We start from the raw sequence: 19,288 nt of genomic DNA, 5'->3' as shown, positions 1-19,288 counted from the left end.
CCTTGGTCTGTAAATATGGGGTGGGTCCAAACGGGTGGGTGTCAGACACCCGCTGATTTGCCTGTCCTCCCTGTATTAGTCCTCCCTCAAAATCCCTGTGTTTCTCTTCATCCTCCTCCATAGCACGAATAGAGGGGAACTCCTAAGGGAACCACCAACGCCTCCTGTAGTGAATATCTTAAAGTGCAAAAAGAAAGAAGGCCCAGGACACAAGGAACAACGCTGAGGTCTATCAGCAAGGAATAGATGGGGAAAAAAAAGTAACAAAAGAATTAGCCCCAGCAATTATTCCCGAGCAAAGTTCCATCCATTACAACTCCTCGGCAGGTTCCGCTTGTCGAGAGGGTGTAATTACACAGTAACGAGTTTATATCGGTAATTCCCGTTATAAGTGTGAACACGGGAATTTATAATGGAAAAAGTTGACAGGAGGTAAGTGCAAATGTAAGATTTTCATATTTCACAGGTGTAGCTGAAGCATTTTCTGCATCTTTAAAGCAGAATAACGTCTCATATTTCAATCCACTTACTATTCTGTCTGTTGGAATGGTTTGCATCGAGACATTAAGTGATACTGTTCTGTGTGAGCTTCCGACACCAAATTAAAACTGAAGTTTGAAGGATTAGTGTAAGTGTGGCACTCCTGAGAGATTATCTGCTGTACTGCCTTACAGATTCATGTCATGTGAATGACAAGTTTAAGAATATTTCAAATGGTGCGTTAATATCCTGTTAATTAGCCTAGTCGCTAATAATGCTGCTACTGCTGTGTTTGATGCACTTGGTGGCCCCATAATGGGTGCGTGGTCCCGCTGCAAGAGTGGAATAGTTACAGGGGTGGTTGCTCATGGAAAATGGAGCCCTTGAGAACAAACCATTGATCTATAATTGGGTGACGAAGTAATAGTCTTTTGAGACGATTAGAGTCGAATGTTAATGGTAGAGAGCGAAATGTTTAATTTAGAACTCATTGTACTCACTGGTGATATAAGGCAAGGGTGTTGTACTGCTTTTTAAAGGAAATACATTCTATTCATATTGATCTTTGACTTTATTTGGTAGTTATTCCTCATGCGCTATTTTTATTATCCATTTTGATCTCCCATTCCCTCTTTATGGAGCAGATTCAACATTTTGTAGTCAAACTTTCCCATCAACGGGCACTGGCAGTGGGTCTGTTGGAGCTCCAACAATTGTTGCAGGTTTGTGTTGGATTCCCTAAATTGCAAGTTTCCAGCGTTCGCTGTGCTGTTGTGATGAGCTGCCAGTGTGGTCAATGTGATCTCCAAGTGGCTTCACCTGGTGGCTGACTCCGCGTAAAAAGAACAGTAACAATACTGCGAAAGGCACGATTCAGGTTGTGGCATATCATCTGAGTAAGCTGGAGTACTCACAGCCATCTGCTTGTGATAATAAACTGCTTTGATTTCAACACTTGTGTCCTATACTTCATTTTCTGAACCAAGTGGCGAAGCTATATTTAGCATGGAAGATCCTGGATAGTCAAACACGTCTGTCTGTCCGTGACATCTGCTTTTTTCCCTCTCTTATGTTATCTTCTCGCCTTTTCCCTCACTTTGTTCCGCCCGGCAGAGTTTAGAGAGCAGGCATCAACCCACTCCAAAGTACCATCCAGCACATCTCTGAAACTGGCTGCCCGGAGGTGCATGAGATGAGTCTGCCTCTGATTTGTGCCTCTCTGACTGCATGGAAGCTCCTGGCCCTGACTCAGCTCTCTCGCGTGGTGACATATTGGGATCAGGAACTCGAGGGTTGGGGGTGGGATTGTGGTTGGAGGCTCTTGTCTCCTCTCCCCATAGTACCACGTATTGGTGTAGTGACATTGCGGTGTCACTACACCACCTTACATCTGCTTTCCTGTAAAATATTCAGCTTTCTGTTCAAAGGCATTCTTAATATACTGTAACTGATAGTTTAAGTACATGAGAGGATTGTAAGAAAAAAATCAGAAAAACTATAAATAGTTGGTTATTGATTTTTATTTAAACTTCATGACATAATAGATATCATTTTAATTATTGGCAAGTGTCTGATCGATCCAGTTGCGGAATTCAGTCACACGGCCATAAACACCAGGCGTCTTAGTGGAGCAAGAACCACTGCCCCAGGAAACGATACCCACCAGGTACCAGGAGTTTCCCTGCTGACAGACGAGAGGTCCACCTGAGTCCCCCTGTAAACAAACAAATCAGATTTAAAACTTGGAAGTGTAGTGAACTGTGAGGAGTTTAGTGATAGGCTTCAAGAGGATATAGACAGGCTGGTGGAATGGGCGGACATGTGGCAGATGAAATTTAACGCAGAAAAATGTAAATTGATACATTTTGGTAGGAAGAACGAGGATAGGCAATATAAACTAAAGGACACAATTTTAAAAGGGGTACAGGAACAGAGAGATCTGGGGGTGTATGTGCACAGATCATTGAAGGTGGCAGGGAAGGTTGAGAAAGCGGTTAAGAAAGCATACGGGATCCTGGGCTTTATAAATAGAGGCATAGAGCACAAAAGCAAGGAAGTGATGATGAACTTTTATAAGTCACTGGTTCGACCACAACTAGAGGATTGTGTCCAGTTCTGGACACCGCACTTTAGGAAAGATGTGAAGGCCTTAGAGAGGGTGCAGAACAGATTTTCTAGTATGATTCAAAGGTAGCATGAAGAAAAACTTTTTTACACAGCGAGTGGTTAGGATCTGGAACACACTGCCAGAGTGAGTGGTGGAGGCAGATTCAATCGTGGCTTTCAAAAGGGAACTGGATAAGCACTTGAAAGGAAAAAAATTGCAGGGCTACGGGGATAGGGCAGGGGAGTGGGACTAGCTGGATTGCTCTTGCATAGAGCCGGCACTGACTCGATGGGCCGAATGGCCTCCTTCCGTGCTGTAACCTTTCTATGATTCTATAATGGGCGCCGCCTAATGTGGTTGAATGAACCTTTCCCAATGGGCGTGTTTACGTACCATACAGGAGGAAGCACCGGAAGCACCAGCACAGATCATTACATCAGAGATCTTGTTGCCCCAATACTTCTGACATTGGTTGTTGCTCAGGAGAGGAAGAGATGTCTGCTGCAGAATGCAAGGTGTGCCAAAAGCTGAAGGGGAGAGGGGGGATATAGTATTGTTAGATTTTCCTGAGCCAGTAAAATATTATTTGTGTTTGTAAAGCACTTGTTCTTGGAAAGTTTGGGGCCTTTTCTGCGACTTCTCTGCACAAACTGAATTGTCCTTATTCTTAGGCAAATTACACGCGTCTTAAATGCTTTGATATCTCATTAACACTATATAATTATAGATTAATGGCATATACACCTTTTTCTTAATTTTCTCCACTTTCCTGTATTTTGAACAAGATCACAAGAAGATGACCATTCGGCCCATCTTAATTAATTCCCTCCGTAACAACCCTACACTCTCCGATTGCTGCATCTAGTTCTCTCTTAAATGATTCCAGGTTTTTATTTCCACCGCTCTGCTCGGAGGTCCATTCTAAGTGTTGATCATTCTCTGCACAAAGAAGAACCTCCTGGTATCGCTCCTAAGTTACATTTTACTAGTTTGAACCTGTATCTCCTTATCGTACACCCACAATTTAATTTACTTCTCTAACAGGTATTGTTTTTACAGGAAGGGCCAGACAGTTGCTCCAGATAATAGACCGCAGCATTTAAATGCTATTACTTGCACTAGCCATGTGTGTGTGCACATCTATCTTGCACTGGTCTTCCCCTTTGCAACATGGACTGATGTATGAGCTCTGGCAACCCTGTAGTAACACATTAAAATTAAACAGAACGGGAAAAGCGTCTTGTGGGGAAACCATCAGAATTTGAAGCCAAAACAACACTCTATTGACTATTTTGTGCCTTTCAGAAATAATGCTTGAATCTGTAAGACTATCTGTAATAATATTTTGCATTCTCCATCTCTTAATTGATGGATACAATAAGTAAACAAGGACTCCATGTTGGATTGATTTTTTTTCTGAGTATGATCCAGTTACAGTAGTCAACATAGCTTTGCTCTCTCTAAAGCAATGGAGCTGCCATACCATTGGAACGAGTCAGTCCCCATCCTGTAGTGACACACAGCTTGCCAGCACTGAAGTTGTCATATGCACCAGCTAGACAAACAGGGGACACACGTGGATTGAACTTAACAGGTGATGAGAGCTTTACAAGAGTGATGTCGTTATTGATGGTAGACGGGTTCCACTTGGGATGGGTAATAGCCTGTAACACACAAAGACAGGATTAGTTCTTCACTCAGGCTTCCCTTCCTCCTACAATCTGCTTTCAAACTCCAACTTTTAGATTACCTAACCAGTTCTTGATTTTTCTGGTCTTTTCTATTGTTTTGAATCTCGGTAATGTCCTGCACTATGGGCCTTAGCGCTTGCCTTGGTGACATAGTGCAATATGAGATCAACCCTACTTCTGGTGATGTCCTGGGCTATGGCCCTCAGCTGTTTCCCTGGTGATGGCCTGCATCATGAGACTCAGCCCTTCCTTGGTGATATCCTGCATTACAGGCCTCAGCCATTTCCCTAGTGATGTGCTGCTCATAGGCCTCAGACCTTACCAGATGATGCCCTTCATCATGGGCTTTGGCTGCTTCCTTGATGATGTCCTGCACTATGGCCCTCGACTGTTTGCCTGTTGAAGGCCTGCATCATGAGACTCAGCCCTTCCCTGGTGATGCCTTGCATTTTAGGCCTTGGTCCTTCCCTGGTGATGTCCTGCATTATAGGTCTCAGCCACAGATGTGGGTTTCTCAATAAAAAGTAAAGTTATGTACTTGTACTTTTCTAGCTGGGGAGATATATCAAATGCAGCAAATACATAACGTTATATAGTGACCAGGAGTTTATTTTAAAAGCGGGGAATAATATAAAACTAGCACACAAGGAATAAGACAAATTTGAACAAACAGTGCTAGAAGTATTCTTCTACTGCCATAGATTCTTTTAAGGACACTTACTGACTCCAGTTTCTATTCTTAAACTGAATTGATACAACCTTGAATAAAATTCACTGTAAAGGTCGGAGCATTCCTACCTTAGCAACTTGAATAGACTGAACTTTTACATCCGCTGTGCATTTGTTGTATTCTCCAATAACCACAATGTGCCTTGAGCTACAGAAAACAATATACCATGCTCAGTACGTATTATATCCATTTATATTGTTAACATAGACTCTGAAGATGCTGATGCTGTAACCTTACCTCACACTGCAATGGGCAGCAGTGACAACCCAGTTTTCATTAATCAAGGAGCCACCACAGAAGTGAAAGCCATTTGTTTGCTAGTGCACAAGGGAAAGTATTATTCAGTAGAGAAAATCCAACATTTTGATCAATTATTGTTAAGATTATTTGGCTTGCAAGCATTAATCTCCACATACCTGGCTTTGTATGAAGAGGAGTCGGTTTGCAAAATCAAAAATGGCAGAAATGTGAGTCAACAGCAAGTTTTACCATGGAGATGTTCTGTCACTGGTTCAGAGGTGTGACTTTCACAAATACCTGTTTTGATCAGATCATGCCTGGCTTTTAAATGTCTAAACTAGCTCACACGATTATAGCGGCCATCATAAGAACATAAGAACATAAGAAATTGGAGCAGGAGTAGGCCAATCGGCCCCTCGAGCCTGCTCCGCCATTCAATAAGATCATGGCTGATCTGATCCCAACCACAAATCTAAAGAACACAAGAAGTCGGAGCAGGACCCGGCCACATAGCCCCTGGGCCCTCTCCGCCACCCACAGGGCATTGACCGATCCGAACTCAGCTTCATGTCCAATTTCCTGCCCGCTCCCCATAACCCCTAATTCCCTTTACTTCTAGGAAACTGTCTATTTCTGTTTTAAATTTATCTAATGATGTAGCTTCCACAGCTTCCTGGGGCAGCAAATTCCACAGACCGACCACCCTCTGAGTGAAGAAGTTTCTCCTCATCTCAGTTTTGAAAGAGCAGCCCCTTATTCTAAGATTATGCCCCCTAGTTCTAGTTTCACCCATCTTTGGGAACATCCTTACTGCATCCACCCGATCAAGACCCTTCACAATCTTATATGTTTCAATAAGATCGCCTCTCATTCTTCTGAACTCCAATGAGTAGAGTCCCAATCTACTCAACCTCTCCTCATATGTCCGCCCCCTCATCCCCGGGATTAACCGAGTGAACCTTCTTTGTACTGCCTCGAGAGCAAGTATGTCTTTTCTTAAGTATGGAGACCAAAACTGTATGCAGTATTCCAGGTGCGGTCTCACCAATACCTTATATAACTGCAACAATACCTCCTTGTTTTTATATTCTATCCCCCTAGCAATAAAAGCCAACATTCCGTTGGCTTTCTTGATCACCTGCTGCACCTGCATACCAACTTTTTGATTTTCTTGCACTAGGACCCCCAGATCCCTTTGTACTGCAGTACTTTCCAGTCTCTCGCCATTAAGAAAATAACTTGCTCTCTGATTTTTCCTGCCAAAGTGCATAACCTCACATTTTCCTCCAAACATGCATCCTCCAAACTGCTCGTTGATTCACACGAGACCTTTTGCCTCCTGGCAGCAAATTTCTAATGGCGATGCACATTTAGTATTATTTCATTTTATAAACACATGATGGAAAATGTTTTGTTTACCCAGAATATATTCTTCGGACCTGCAGCAACACTATAGCGGCAATATTCAAAGCTCATCAAAATTAACTCAGGGCCCCCAGTGAAAATTCATTAGGAGCGTTTGACCTTTTTAAACAGGGTGAAGTATTAATAATGTAACGATTACCTGACTAGGAGTTGCTCAGACCTGGAGCCTTAGCTTCAACCTACCTGCAGGGAGACCTGCCAGGGCCAAGATCCAGGAACGGCATTTTCACCATTCACGATCCTTGAGTAACCCGTGACGACAGGGCTGATGGCCGGGACCCCACAGTCTATATTGGAAGTCAATGTACAAACAAGAATCAATCTAACCAGCACACCTCCGAGTAACATAGAAACTTAAAATATTTTCTAGACATTATAACTTACTCAGTCCATAAGCTGCGCCGAGGAAGGCAAGGCAGGGGAGAATCGAAAGGAAAGCCATGGTTCTTGTTGGGATTTGACAGTTACGGTTACGGCATTATATAGTCTAACTGTGACGCCGGGTATCTAATAGATAAAAGCCTGAGCTTTCGCCCATTCTACACATGGCAGGATTTCTTTCCAAAATAAACTAATTAATTGCAAGGTACGTAACAATCAGTAAAAACATCACCAGATAAAAGGACTGCAGGTACTTTCATGCTGTTCTACGAATAGAATATAGATGATTGATTAAAAGTCAAAGGCACATATCTGAGAAATAATAGATGTCTAAACATGTATGGTAATCATATGGCCTTGAAAAAGTTTTCATTGTACTGGCCAAAAAAATAAACTCAACTAATGGAACATGTTTTTTTACAGGAGTATTTTGAAGGTAAGTTGATAAGAAAGTCACATATTCCAAATTGCTGGGGAACATTTCAAGTTGCTATGCGGAGTAAGCACCACAAACTCACCTTAATTTAATTTCAGATTTTGTATATAAGAATAATAAACAGAGGAATGTGTGAAAGGATATTCATCTCAAGAGAATGACCTAGATTGTTGATCAAAATTAAAGAACTTGCATTTATAAAGCACCGTTCATATCTTCAGGATTTCCCGTAGTGCTTTGTAGCCAATGAATTACTTAAAAAAAAGTCTAGTCATTGTTGTGGAGTACGCAAAACAATTTGCACACAGCAAGATCCTCCAAACAGCAGTGATATAAATGACCAGTTAATCTGGGGTTTTTTTTGGTGTTGCTAAAGGGACAATTCCCCTACTCTTCTTTGAATAGTGCCATGGGATCTTCTACCTCCACCTGAACTTCCAAAAGGCAGCATCTCCAATAATTCAGCACCCCTCAGTACTTCACTGATGCATGCTCGTCCCTGGATCGGGGCTTAAACCCCCAACCTTCTGACTCACAGGTGAGAATGCAACACTGAGCCAAGCTGGTACTATTAGGTAAAGGGAGAATAGTGATTATTATAATAAAATGGTCAGAAGGCTAGGTATTGTTTTTTGTGTGTCTAAATATTATTGACTGTATTCCCTAGAGTCCTTTCTGCCTACGCTGCTCTGTAACTGGCCATGAGAGTAGATTGAGTTGACTTCCCTCCTTTCCTGTGGAGAAGTGCCTCAACTCCACTTTCTGCCATTGCCTCACAGCCTGGTCAAGATCAGCAAGTGAGAATCTGTGGAGATACGACAGGTCCAAAAATCGTTTTAAATGTAACGCTTTTGAAATTAAAAAAAAAAGTAAATATGACCTTCAATAACCTGAGCTTTGGGGGGATTAGAATAAAGTGAGCAATGTTATATTCTACAGAATCTCAGTTGTGTATTGGATTTCACTTCCACACTCTCTTTCCCACTGCAATTCGGAGACAGTCCAGGGTTTTGTTATTGCAGTTTTCTGTGACACGTGCCTGGTTATAGGTTACAGGGAAAATGGGTGGTCATAATCCTGAGCTCTCATATTATTCCTATTGCAAGATTTTTATTTAATTTGAACTACCTAACTTAATTGTATGTGGAGAGCAGCCTAGTGGAATTGTTCTACTTTCTGTGTATTGTGCTGTATTCCAAAATGATGTGTGGCCTGGCTATGCTGAGTGACTACTCACTTTTGGGTGCGCTTAAGGACATTGGTCTTGTTTTACCCGAGTATGTTTAGTACTGATTTTAGAGTTGGCAGCAAATAAAATTGCGGTCCAGGAAGATATAAATCACATAACGACAATCCCAGAACTAGTTCATCAAAACACTGCACCAAAGAGTGGTAACATAACGGAGATCGTCATACTGTCACACAGTGTCCTAGGCCCAACCATCTTCAGCTGCTTTATCAATGACCTTCCCTCCATCATAAGATCAGAAATGTGGATGTTCGCTGGTGATTGCACAGTGTTCAGTTCCATTCGCAACCCCTCAAATAATGAAGCAGTCCGAGCCCGCATGCAGCAAGATCTGGACAACATCCAGGCTTGGGCTGATAAGTGGCAAGTAACATTCGCACCAGAAAATTGCCAGGCAATGACCATCTCCAACAAGAGAGAGTCCAACCACCTCCCCTTGACATTCAACGGCATTACCATCGCCGAATCCCCCACCATCAACATCCTGGGGGTCACCATTGACCAGAAACTTAACTGAACCAGCCATATAAATACTGTGGCTACGAGAGCAGGTCAGAGGCTGGGTATTCTGCAGCGAGTGACTCACCTCCTGACTCCCCAAAGCCTTTTCACCATCTACAAGGCACAAGTCAGGAGTGTGATGGAATACTCTCCACTTGCCTGGATGAGTGCAGCTCCAACAACACTCAAGAATTTCGACACCATCCAGGACAAAGCAGCCCGCTTGATTGGCACCCCATCCACCACCCTAAACATTCACTTCCTTCACCACCAGCGCACAGTGGCTGTAGTGTGTACCATCCACAGGATGCACTACAGCAACTCGCCAAGACTTCTTCGACAGCACCTCCCAAATCCGCAACCTCTACCACCTAGAAGGACAAGAGCAGCAGGTACATGGGAACAATACCACCTGCACGTTCCCCTCCAAGTCACACACCATCCCAACTTGGAAATATATCACCGTTCCTCCATTGTCACTGGGTCAAAATCCTGGAACTCCCTTCCTAACAGCACTGTGGGAGAACCTTCACCACACGGACTGCAGCGGTTCGAGAAGGCGGCTCACCACCACCTTCTCAAGGGCAATTAGGGGTGGCCAATAAATGCCGGCCTCGCCAGCGACGCCCACATCCCATGAACGAATAAAAAAAACCCACTGAGTTCTGTCGTCTGACGGTCTTCAGGGCAGATCATGGTGTCCTCCTTTGATTTATTAAAACATAATCATGTGAGCTGAGTTGATCTGCCCTTCCTGCTCTCCAGCCCTGGAGAACTCGGTCTTCGATATGGATTAATTTTTCTTTTTTTTGGGAGCTGAATCATTAACCTATGACCCTTTGGTACAAATGCTTCTCAATATTTGTTTCGCTGTTAGTTCAAAGGATAAAACCATGTTCTTGTTGGTACTTAGTGTTCTATGAATATATAAACTTGGAGTTTGATGACTTTCACGCTGTGTTTCTGTTGATTTACGCACACCTACAATTGTAATTTGGTCTTACACTTGGCAATTGTGCATGATTTGGAATCCTACAGTGTTGTCTTCTCTGACTAATTATCTCTGCACTGTGATTTTGTTGAATTGTTTTGTATTGTGTACTTCTTGTTTTTGGGAAAAACTCAAATAAATGGTAATAAAAACATGCAGACATTAGATATGTTATTTAATTCAATACCAATATTACTTGAAGGGCAGTTAATTTAATTTTCTTGCACATTAGGATAAATTATAGCATATCACCCATCCCCTTATCATTAATTTGCTAACATAATATATTCAAGTGACCATGTTCTGATAGTGCAGTGGCCATGTTTTGAGCTTTGTCCAGGTAAGTGATTAAAATTTTGCAAGTGTTATGGAGTATATTTTTCTTGGTTTGCTCATTTTAGTTGGAATGTACATGTGAGTGTAAAGCAATCCTCACCTCTGTTCTTGGAAAGCTTAATTCCTCAGTTGTACCAAGCACCGTTCCACATGTCAGAAAAAATAAGGACTGAAGTAAGACCTTTTGGCACATTAAGCCTACTCCCCCCATAGCCATGTCAAGTCTGCCCTATCACAGACTACATCCCACCTATTTAATCTCCTGGGGGAAAGTTCCACACAAGCATTTACTGTACCTCAAAGGATATTATGAGAGGTACTGTGAGACAGGTAAGCTGATGGGACCTCTGATTGCTGTGTTTGTATGTTTTCTGTTTTCATTTTTATGTTAAGGGGTTATAAAGTATATGGATTAATATATAGGAAAACAAAACAGAATAACTCCGATCTTTCACAAGGCCCTACGGGTGACGTGTGACCATACAGATTACTTTGAAGGTTAAATATATCAATATCATTTCAAGTGTCAATTTTCACATGTTACTTGGTAAAAGCTCATTACTCTTGGGCGTCATATGGAGTTTGAAAAGATCTTGAAGGCAAACCCTCAAGGGAATTGTAGAACGGATATTGCATCCACATGACGGACTCTGTAATTTTAGATATTTGGAGGGAGGGTTTGGATGTGAGTTAATGCTACTGTCCACCTGGACTCAGGCTGAGATTAGTGCCTTCATTTTTTAAGGTACTTCCAATGGTATCACAGCATCAACAAACTATATTTCCTAATAAGGGCTTAATACAGCAAAAATTGACCTCTACATATAGAATCATAGAATAATACAGCACAGAAGGAGGCCATTCAGCACATCGTGTCTGTGCCGGCTCTCTGAAAGAGTTACCAATTAATCCCACTGCCTGCTCTTTCCCCATAGCCCTGCAAAATTTTCCTTTTCAAGTATATATCCAATTCCCTTTTGAAAGTTGGAAAACATTTTTTTTTAAATTGAGAAAACAAGCTGAAGTGATAAAGCCCACAGCTTTCTTGTATGTTGTCCAGGAGTACGAGGGAGGTGTTAAGAGTCTTCCTGGATATGGAAGCTGTTTTCAAGTCATGGACAGTGTTGGGCTTACAGAGAGTGAAGACTCGAAGGGAAGACACAAAAGATAAAATTGTGCTTTTTGGAGGTAGCTTTAGTGATGGAGGAGATGCAGAAATTTGACTTGAGGTCAAAAGAGATTATGAAACCAAGAATGTTGAGAGATGAAGAAAGACTAAAGTTGAAGCCATTGGCGTTGAGAGATGGTAGCTGTTGGTTAGATTTGTGAGGGACATGAACAAACTATGCCTGAAGAATTGAAAGAAACAAGATTTTGGAGGCGATCAGAATGTAGTGATTCCAGCCATTGAACTACTAGAGGCCTGAGCGTGTGTGATATAAAGGGAGTTTATGAATATATAGGGGAATCATCAGTAAAAGAGTGGATTGGGTTGAAGAATGTGGAGAAGGTCCTTAATATGAAAAAGGAGAAGAGTTGGAGAGAGGCCCAAGCCCATGGGAATCTTTGAGTTAATGGAAAAAGTCCATTAACCAATACCAACAACAACTTGCATTTATATAGCACCTTTAACATAGTAAAACATCCCAAGGCGCGTCACAGGAGCATTATCATACAAAATTTGACATCGAGCCACACAAGGAGATCTTACGACAGGTGACCAAAAGCTTAGTCAAAGTAGGTTTAAGGGAGGGTCTTAAAGGAGGAGGGAGAGGTTTAGGGAGGGAATTCCAGAGCTTAGGGTCTACGCAGCTGAAAGCATAGCCGCCAATGGTGGAGCGATTAAAATCGGGGATGCGCAAGAGGCAAGAATTGGAGGAGTGCAGAGATCTCGGAGGGTTGTAGGACTGAAGGAGATTATAGAGATAGGGAGGGGCAAGGCCATGGAGGGATTCGAAAACAAGGATGAGAATTTTGAAATCGAGTTGTTCCCGGACTGGGAGCCAATGTAGGTCAGCGAGCACAGGGGTGATGGGAGAATAGAACAGGATATGGGCAGCAGAGTTTTGGATGAGCTGAAGTTTATGGCAGGTGCAAGATGGGAGGCCAACCAGGAGAGCATTGGAATAGTTAAGTCTAGAGGTAACAATGGCATGGATGAGGGTTTCAGCAGCAGATGAGCTGAGGCAGGGGCGGAGACAAGCGATCTTACGGAGGTGAAAGTAGGCGGTCTTGCTGATGGAGCACAGACAGAATGAATTATTCCAATCATTGGGATGCAGATGGAATTTAAGCCTCTATTTTCAGATTTTCTTTTTAAGCTATTTGCACCAAACGCTCTATAAATTCAATGTTAAGTATTTTTTGATCCCTCCTCGTGACTTACTCTAACATTTTTCCCAAATTGTATTCTGTTTCTTTAAGTAATTGTACATTGTCTGCAGAAGCAATAGGCTTGTTGGGCCAAATGGTCTTTCTCATTCCGTGCTTTCTTATATAAGTCTATATAATCTATATTAAATTTGTTCTTTTTTGCACACTCCTTATTTGGGTATCACCATTGTGTGACACAATCATGCCTGCATCTGCTCTCTTCTACCACTAGACGGAGCATCAGAAGCTCCAGAAGCTGCAGTTTGGGTTCCGCCAGGACCACTGGGCTCCAGACCTCATTACAGCCTTGGTCCAAACATGGACAAAAGAGCTGAATTCCAGAGGTGAGGTGAGAGTGACTGCCCTTGACATAAAACAAGGACATATAAGGTAGCCAAACTTAGTGGGAGGATAGAAGATTGGGAAGTCTTCAAAAGACAGCAAAAAGTAACTAAAGGATTGATTAAGAAAGGGAAGTTAGATTATGAAAAGAAATGAGCAAAAAATATAAAAACAGATAGCAAGAGTTTCTATAGTTATATAAAAAGAAAAAGGGTGGCTAAGGCAAACGTAGGTCCCTTAGAGGATGAGACCGGGAAATTAATGGTGGGAAACATGGAGATGGCAAAAATGCTGAACAAATATTTTGTTTCAGTCTTTACGGTAGAGGACACTAAGAATATCCCAACACTGGACAAACAGGGGACTCTACGGGGGGAGGAGCTAAATACGATTAAAATCACTCAGGAGATGGTACTCAGTAAAATAATGGGACTCAAAGCGGATAAATCCCCTGGACCTGATGGCTTACATCCTAGGGTCTTGAGGGAAGTGGCAGTAGGGATTGTGGATGCTTTGGTGATAGTTTTCCAAAACTCCCTGGACTCAGGAGAGGTCCCGGCAGATTGGAAAACTGCTAATGTAACACCGTTATTTAAAAAGGGTAGTAGGCATAAAGGCTGGAAATTATAGGCCAGTTAGCCTAACATCTGTGGTGGGTAAAATTTTGGAGTCTATTATTAAGGAGACAGTAACGGAACATTTAGATAAGCATAATTTAATAGGACAAAGTCAGCATGGCTTTATGAAGGGGAAGTCATGTCTGACAAATTTGCTTGAGTTCTTTGAGGATATAACGTACAGGGTGGATAAAGGGGAACCAGTGGACGTAGTGTATTTAGACTTCCAGAAGGCATTTGACAAGGTGCCACATAAAAGATTATTACTTAAGATAAAAAATCACGGGATTGGGGGTAATAGTCTGGCATGGGTGGAGGATTGGTTATCGAACAGGAAGCAGAGAGTTGGGATAAATGGTTCATTCTCGGACTGGCAACCAGTAACCAGTGGTGTTCCACAGGGTTCGGTGCTGGGTCCCCAACTCTTTACAATCTATATTAACGATTTGGAGGAGGGGACCGAGTGCAACATATCAAAATTTGCAGATGATACAAAGATGGGAGGGAAAGTGGAGAGTGAGGAGGACATAAAAAACCTGCAAGGGGATATAGACAGGCTGGGTGAGTGGGCGGAGATTTGGCAGATGCAATATAATATTGGAAAATGTGAGGTTATGCACTTTGGCAGGAAAAATCAGAGAGCAAGTTATTTTCTTAATGGCGAGAGACTGGAAAGTACTGCAGTACAAAGGTCCTAGTGCAAGTGAGAATCCCTACGTGGTCAGTTTTCAGTAAAATATTAAAATGCCTACGTGGCAAAGAAGCAGAATGCAAAATGGTTAGAAAGGGTTAATTAGTTAGTAACTGAGATTGGTACAGGTGGCCTGGCCTCCTGCTGGGCCATATGTTTGCGTAGTCAGCAGGTTTGCATGGTCTTATCAATGTAGAGTCTTTGATGTGATTCAAGGACTGGTCTGAATGTCTCCATGTTTATGGCAGATCAATGTAGGTAACGAGCTTAGCCAAAGTTGAAAGACATTCCAGGTTGGGAGATAAGGAACAGAAGGGACAGGGAAGAACATTCCAAGTTGGAAGGTGAGGAAGTATCCCCTTTGATGTCTAACAGCAACATGGTCAGCACATGATTATTTATGATTGGCCGGAAATAATGTAACCTCGCATGGCAACCTATGCCCGGCTTATGATTGGTGTTGACCCTCGTTAAGTATGTTCCAACCCTATTCATCTGTATAAAAACGTGTGGATTTCTGTATGTTTTTGTTCTTGCTCTGCCAGCATAGAGGGACTCTATCAGGAGTCCAAATCAATGCTGCAGACTAAGAACCCTGCTATTAAAGTTGTAATGAACTTTAAAATGTATTCGACTTCAGTTTTTACTGAACCAGACTGAGGGGAAAGAATCCGGTTCGTCACAAGAAAATCAAAAAGTTGGTATGCAGGTGCAGCAGGTGATCAAGAAAGCCAACAGAATGTTGGCTTTTATTGCTAGGGGGATAGAATATAAAAACAGGGAGGTATTGCTGCAGTTATATAAGGTATTGGTGAGACCGCACCTGGAATACTGCATACAGTTTTGGTGTCCACACTTAAGAAAAGACATACTTGCTCTCGAGGCAGTACAAAGAAGGTTCACTCGGTTAATCCCGGGGATGAGGGGGTGGACATATGAGGAGAGGTTGAGTAGATTGGGACTCTACTCATTGGAGTTCAGAAGAATGAGAGGCGATCTTATTGAAACATATAAGATTGTGAAGGGGCTTGATTGGGTGGATGCAGTAAGGATGTTCCCAAAGATGGGTGAAACTAGAACTAGGGGGCATAATCTTAGAATAGGGGGCTGCTCTTTCAAAACTGAGATGAGGAGAAACTTCTTCACTCAGAGGGTGGTAGGTCTGTGGAATTTGCTGCCCCAGGAAGCTGTGGAAGTTACATCATTAGATAAATTTAAAACAGAAATAGACAGTTTTCTAGAAGTAAAGGGAATTAGGGGTTATGGGGAGCAGGCAGGAAATTGGACATGAAGCTGAGTTCGGATCGGTCAATGCCCTGTGGGTGGCGGAGAGGGCCCAGGGGCTGAGTGGCCGGGTCCTGCTCCTACTTCTTGTGTTCTTTAGATTTGTGGTTGGGATCAGATAAGCCATGATCTTATTGAATGGCGGAGCAGGCTCGAGGGGCCGATTGGCCTACTCCTGCTCCTATTTCTTATGTTCTTATGACATCAAGGCAGCATTTGACCGAGTGTGGCACCAAGGAGCCCTAGTAATATTGAAGTCAATGGGAATCAGGGGGAAAACTCTCCAGTGGCTGGAGTCATACCTAGCACAAAGGAAGATGGTAGTGGTTGATGGAGGCCAATCATCTCAGCCCCAGGACATTGCTGCAGGAGTTCCTCAGGGCAGTGTACTTGGCCCAACCATCTTCAGCTGCTTCATCAATGACCTTCCCACCATCATAATGTCAGAAATGGGGATGTTCGCTGATGATTGCACAGTGTTCAGTTCCATTCGCAACCCCTCAAATAATGAAGCAGTCCGTGCCCGCATGCAGGGAGACCTGGACAACATCCAGGCTTGGGCTCATAAGTGGCAAGTAACATTCGCGCCAGACAAGTGCCAGGCAATGACCATCTCCAACAGGAGAGAGTCTAACCACCTCCCCTTGACATTCAGCGGCATTACCATCGCCGAATCCCCCACCATCAACATCCTGGGGGTCACCATTGACCAGAAACTTAACTGGACCAGCCATATAAATACTGTGGCTACAAGAGCAGGTCAGATGCTGGGTATTCTGCGGCGAGTGACTCACCTCCTGACTCCCCAAAGCCGTTCCACCATCTACAAGGCACAAGTCAGGAGTGTGATGGAATACTCTCCAATTGCCTGGATGAGTGCAGCTCCAACAACACTCAATAAGCTCGACACCATCCAAGATAAAGCAGCCCGCTTGATTGGACCCCATCCACCACCCTAAACATTCACTCTCTTCACCACCGCGCCCTGTGGCTGCAGTGTGTACCATCCACAGGATGCACTGCAGAAACTCACCAAGGCTTCTTCGACAGCACCTCCCAAACTCGCAACCTCTACCATTTAGAAGGACAAGAGCAGCATGCACATGGGACCAACACCACCTGCAAGTTCCCCTCCAAGTCACACACCACCCTGACTTGGAAATATATCGCCATTCCTTCATTGGCGCTGGGTCAAAATCCTGGAACTCCCTTCCTAACAGCACTGTGGGAGAACCTTCACCACACGGACTGCAGCAGTTCGAGAAGGCGGCTCACCACCACCTTCTCAAGGGCAATTAGGGATGGGCAATAAATGCTGGCTTTGCCAGCGACGCTCCCATCCCATGAATGAATTTTAAAAAAAAGATCCCCACACCTATACCTACAGCATCATTAATACACTGAGGGAAATTCACTTGTCCTGACTTTCTGTGGGTAATGCTACAGGAGATCCACTGGTATATATTATATTAAGAAATAACAAAGCAGAGAACAGTTAAAGAAAATGAAGGCTGCTATTCGATCAGCTAAAAGGATAATGGAAAAGAGGATTGTAGACAATTGTAGAAATAATGGGAAAAGCTTTTTCAGTTATGTGAAGAGTCAGAGGACTGTCAAAGACTCTATTGGGCCATCGAAGGACGCTCAAGGACAGATTACGAAGGACTCACTGGGTATGGCAGAAATATTAAATGAGTACTTTGCATCGGTCTTCACTCTTGAATATGATGCTTGACTGTTACAATTTAATGATAATAAAATTAGTAATATTAACATAGATCAACCCCATTTTGTTTTAGATAGAATTAAGAACAAAAAAATAGCTGGAGCAGCCGGCCAGATGATATGCACCCGAGGGTCCTCGGGAAGATGGGACATGTGCTGTGTGAGCCCCTTGCCCGTATTTTTAATAGCTCACCGTACTCTGGGATGGTTCCCGTAAACTGGAAGGAGGCTAATGTGGTCCCTATCTTTAAAAAAAGGAGACAAGACGGACTATAGGCCCATTAGTTTGACATCAGTAATAGGAAAGATGCTTGAAGGAATCATTAGGGATGTAATACATGATTACTTGGCTACAGAGGGACATACTGGGGACACCCAACATGGCTTCAAAAAAAGATCATGTTTAACAAATTTGAAGAAGTCACCAAGACGGTGGATGAGGGAAGCCCAGTAGATATTGACTACTTAGACTTCCAAAAAACTTAGGGGTGATCTGATTGAGGGTTATAGGATGATGAAAGGAATAGATAGTGTTCCAGTTGACAGATTGTTCCAATTAAATACGCTAGGGAGGACCAGGGGTCACAATTTTAAGTTCGTTAGATGTCAGGAGGTGGTTCTTTTCCCAGAGAATTGTGGACCTCTGGAACAGGCTGCCGGCACGTGCGGTGGTCGCCGATTCACTGAATTCCTTCAGGTGAAAGCTGGACCTGTTCCTGGCTGGGCAGAGATCACCTCTTACAAAAGGTAGATAACGTAATGCATAGAATTCTGGGCCGGAGTGACCTCCTGGACTAGTTTCGATCGCCAAAGGGGTTGGAGAGGAATTTCCCAGAATTTTTTCCTCCAAATTGGCCGGGGTTTTTGTCTGTTTTCTCGCCTCTCCCAGGAGATGACGTGGTGTGGAGTGGGGAGTGTAGATATTGTGAGACACAAGGTATCACAATTATATAAGACAGGCTAGATGGACTGTCTTTTCCTTGGTTAAGAGGGTCTTTTCCTGTCTGTAATTGTTTGTATGTTCGTAGAAGAATGGATTCTGATTAACTTTGATGTAACCCATTCCTAATTTATTCCATGTGTAAAAAAGTGTATAAAATCACATTGTAACAGCATATGCTCAATGGACACTTCCAAATATGAAATGTAATTGGATTTGACTGACACAAGAAGGTCACCCTTGACATGGACATATCAATGAAATTAGGGAGAGGAAGGTAATTGTTGATAAAATATGAAATCAATCCAGAAACTGAACAGCTGGACACAAGGTCACCGTACACATTCATTTTGTTAAATGAAATACTAACCAGTCATCTGTAATGTGAGCGAAAGGCACCAGCTTCATCAGCGATGAGGAAAATCATTCAGTTATTAAAGTTTAAAAGGCAATTAGATTTCTCATTGAAAATGAAATAAAAAGAATATTTAGCTACAAAAAAACCTGTTACAAGAGGTCGGAGAGGGAATGTCACTTAAAGGATCTGCGCAGGTCTGACTCTGAATCACTTCCAGTGGCACTTGATGCTGTCCCTAATAATCTTACCAGGCTGAGTTCAGATGGCTTACTTAAGCATTGACTGAACTTCCCTGAGTTGTGTGGCAGATGAGTGCAGCTCCAACAACACTCAAGAAGCTCGACACCTTCCAAGATAAAGCAGCCCGCTTGATTGGCACCCCATCCACCAC

General features: G+C 42.9%; 1 protein-coding gene across 2 annotated transcripts; it reads right to left on the bottom strand.

Annotated features, from left to right (window-relative positions):
• Positions 1–2,032: 2,032 nt before the first annotated feature.
• LOC137333293 (chymotrypsinogen A-like) lies at positions 2,033–7,115 on the bottom strand. 2 transcript variants are annotated; one of them, XM_067997455.1, is made up of 7 exons: positions 7,058–7,115; positions 6,857–6,960; positions 5,246–5,325; positions 5,077–5,155; positions 4,071–4,251; positions 2,981–3,114; positions 2,033–2,194 (listed from the first exon to the last, which is right to left on the bottom strand). In XM_067997455.1, the coding sequence occupies exons 1-7, from the start codon at positions 7,113–7,115 to the stop codon at positions 2,033–2,035; spliced, it is 798 nt and encodes a 265-aa protein (XP_067853556.1). The 2 variants fall into 2 exon arrangements, with proteins under 2 accessions (XP_067853556.1, XP_067853555.1); XM_067997454.1 differs by lacking the exon at positions 7,058–7,115 and having other exon boundaries at positions 6,857–7,021.
• Between the last annotated feature and the right edge of the window lie 12,173 nt (positions 7,116–19,288).

The sequence above is a fragment of the Heptranchias perlo genome, chromosome 16, assembly GCF_035084215.1.
Source record: "Heptranchias perlo isolate sHepPer1 chromosome 16, sHepPer1.hap1, whole genome shotgun sequence".
Taxonomy (NCBI): Eukaryota; Metazoa; Chordata; class Chondrichthyes; order Hexanchiformes; family Hexanchidae; genus Heptranchias; species Heptranchias perlo.
Note: the sequence above shows the minus strand (reverse complement) of the source record. Positions and strands in the feature narration are given on the sequence as shown.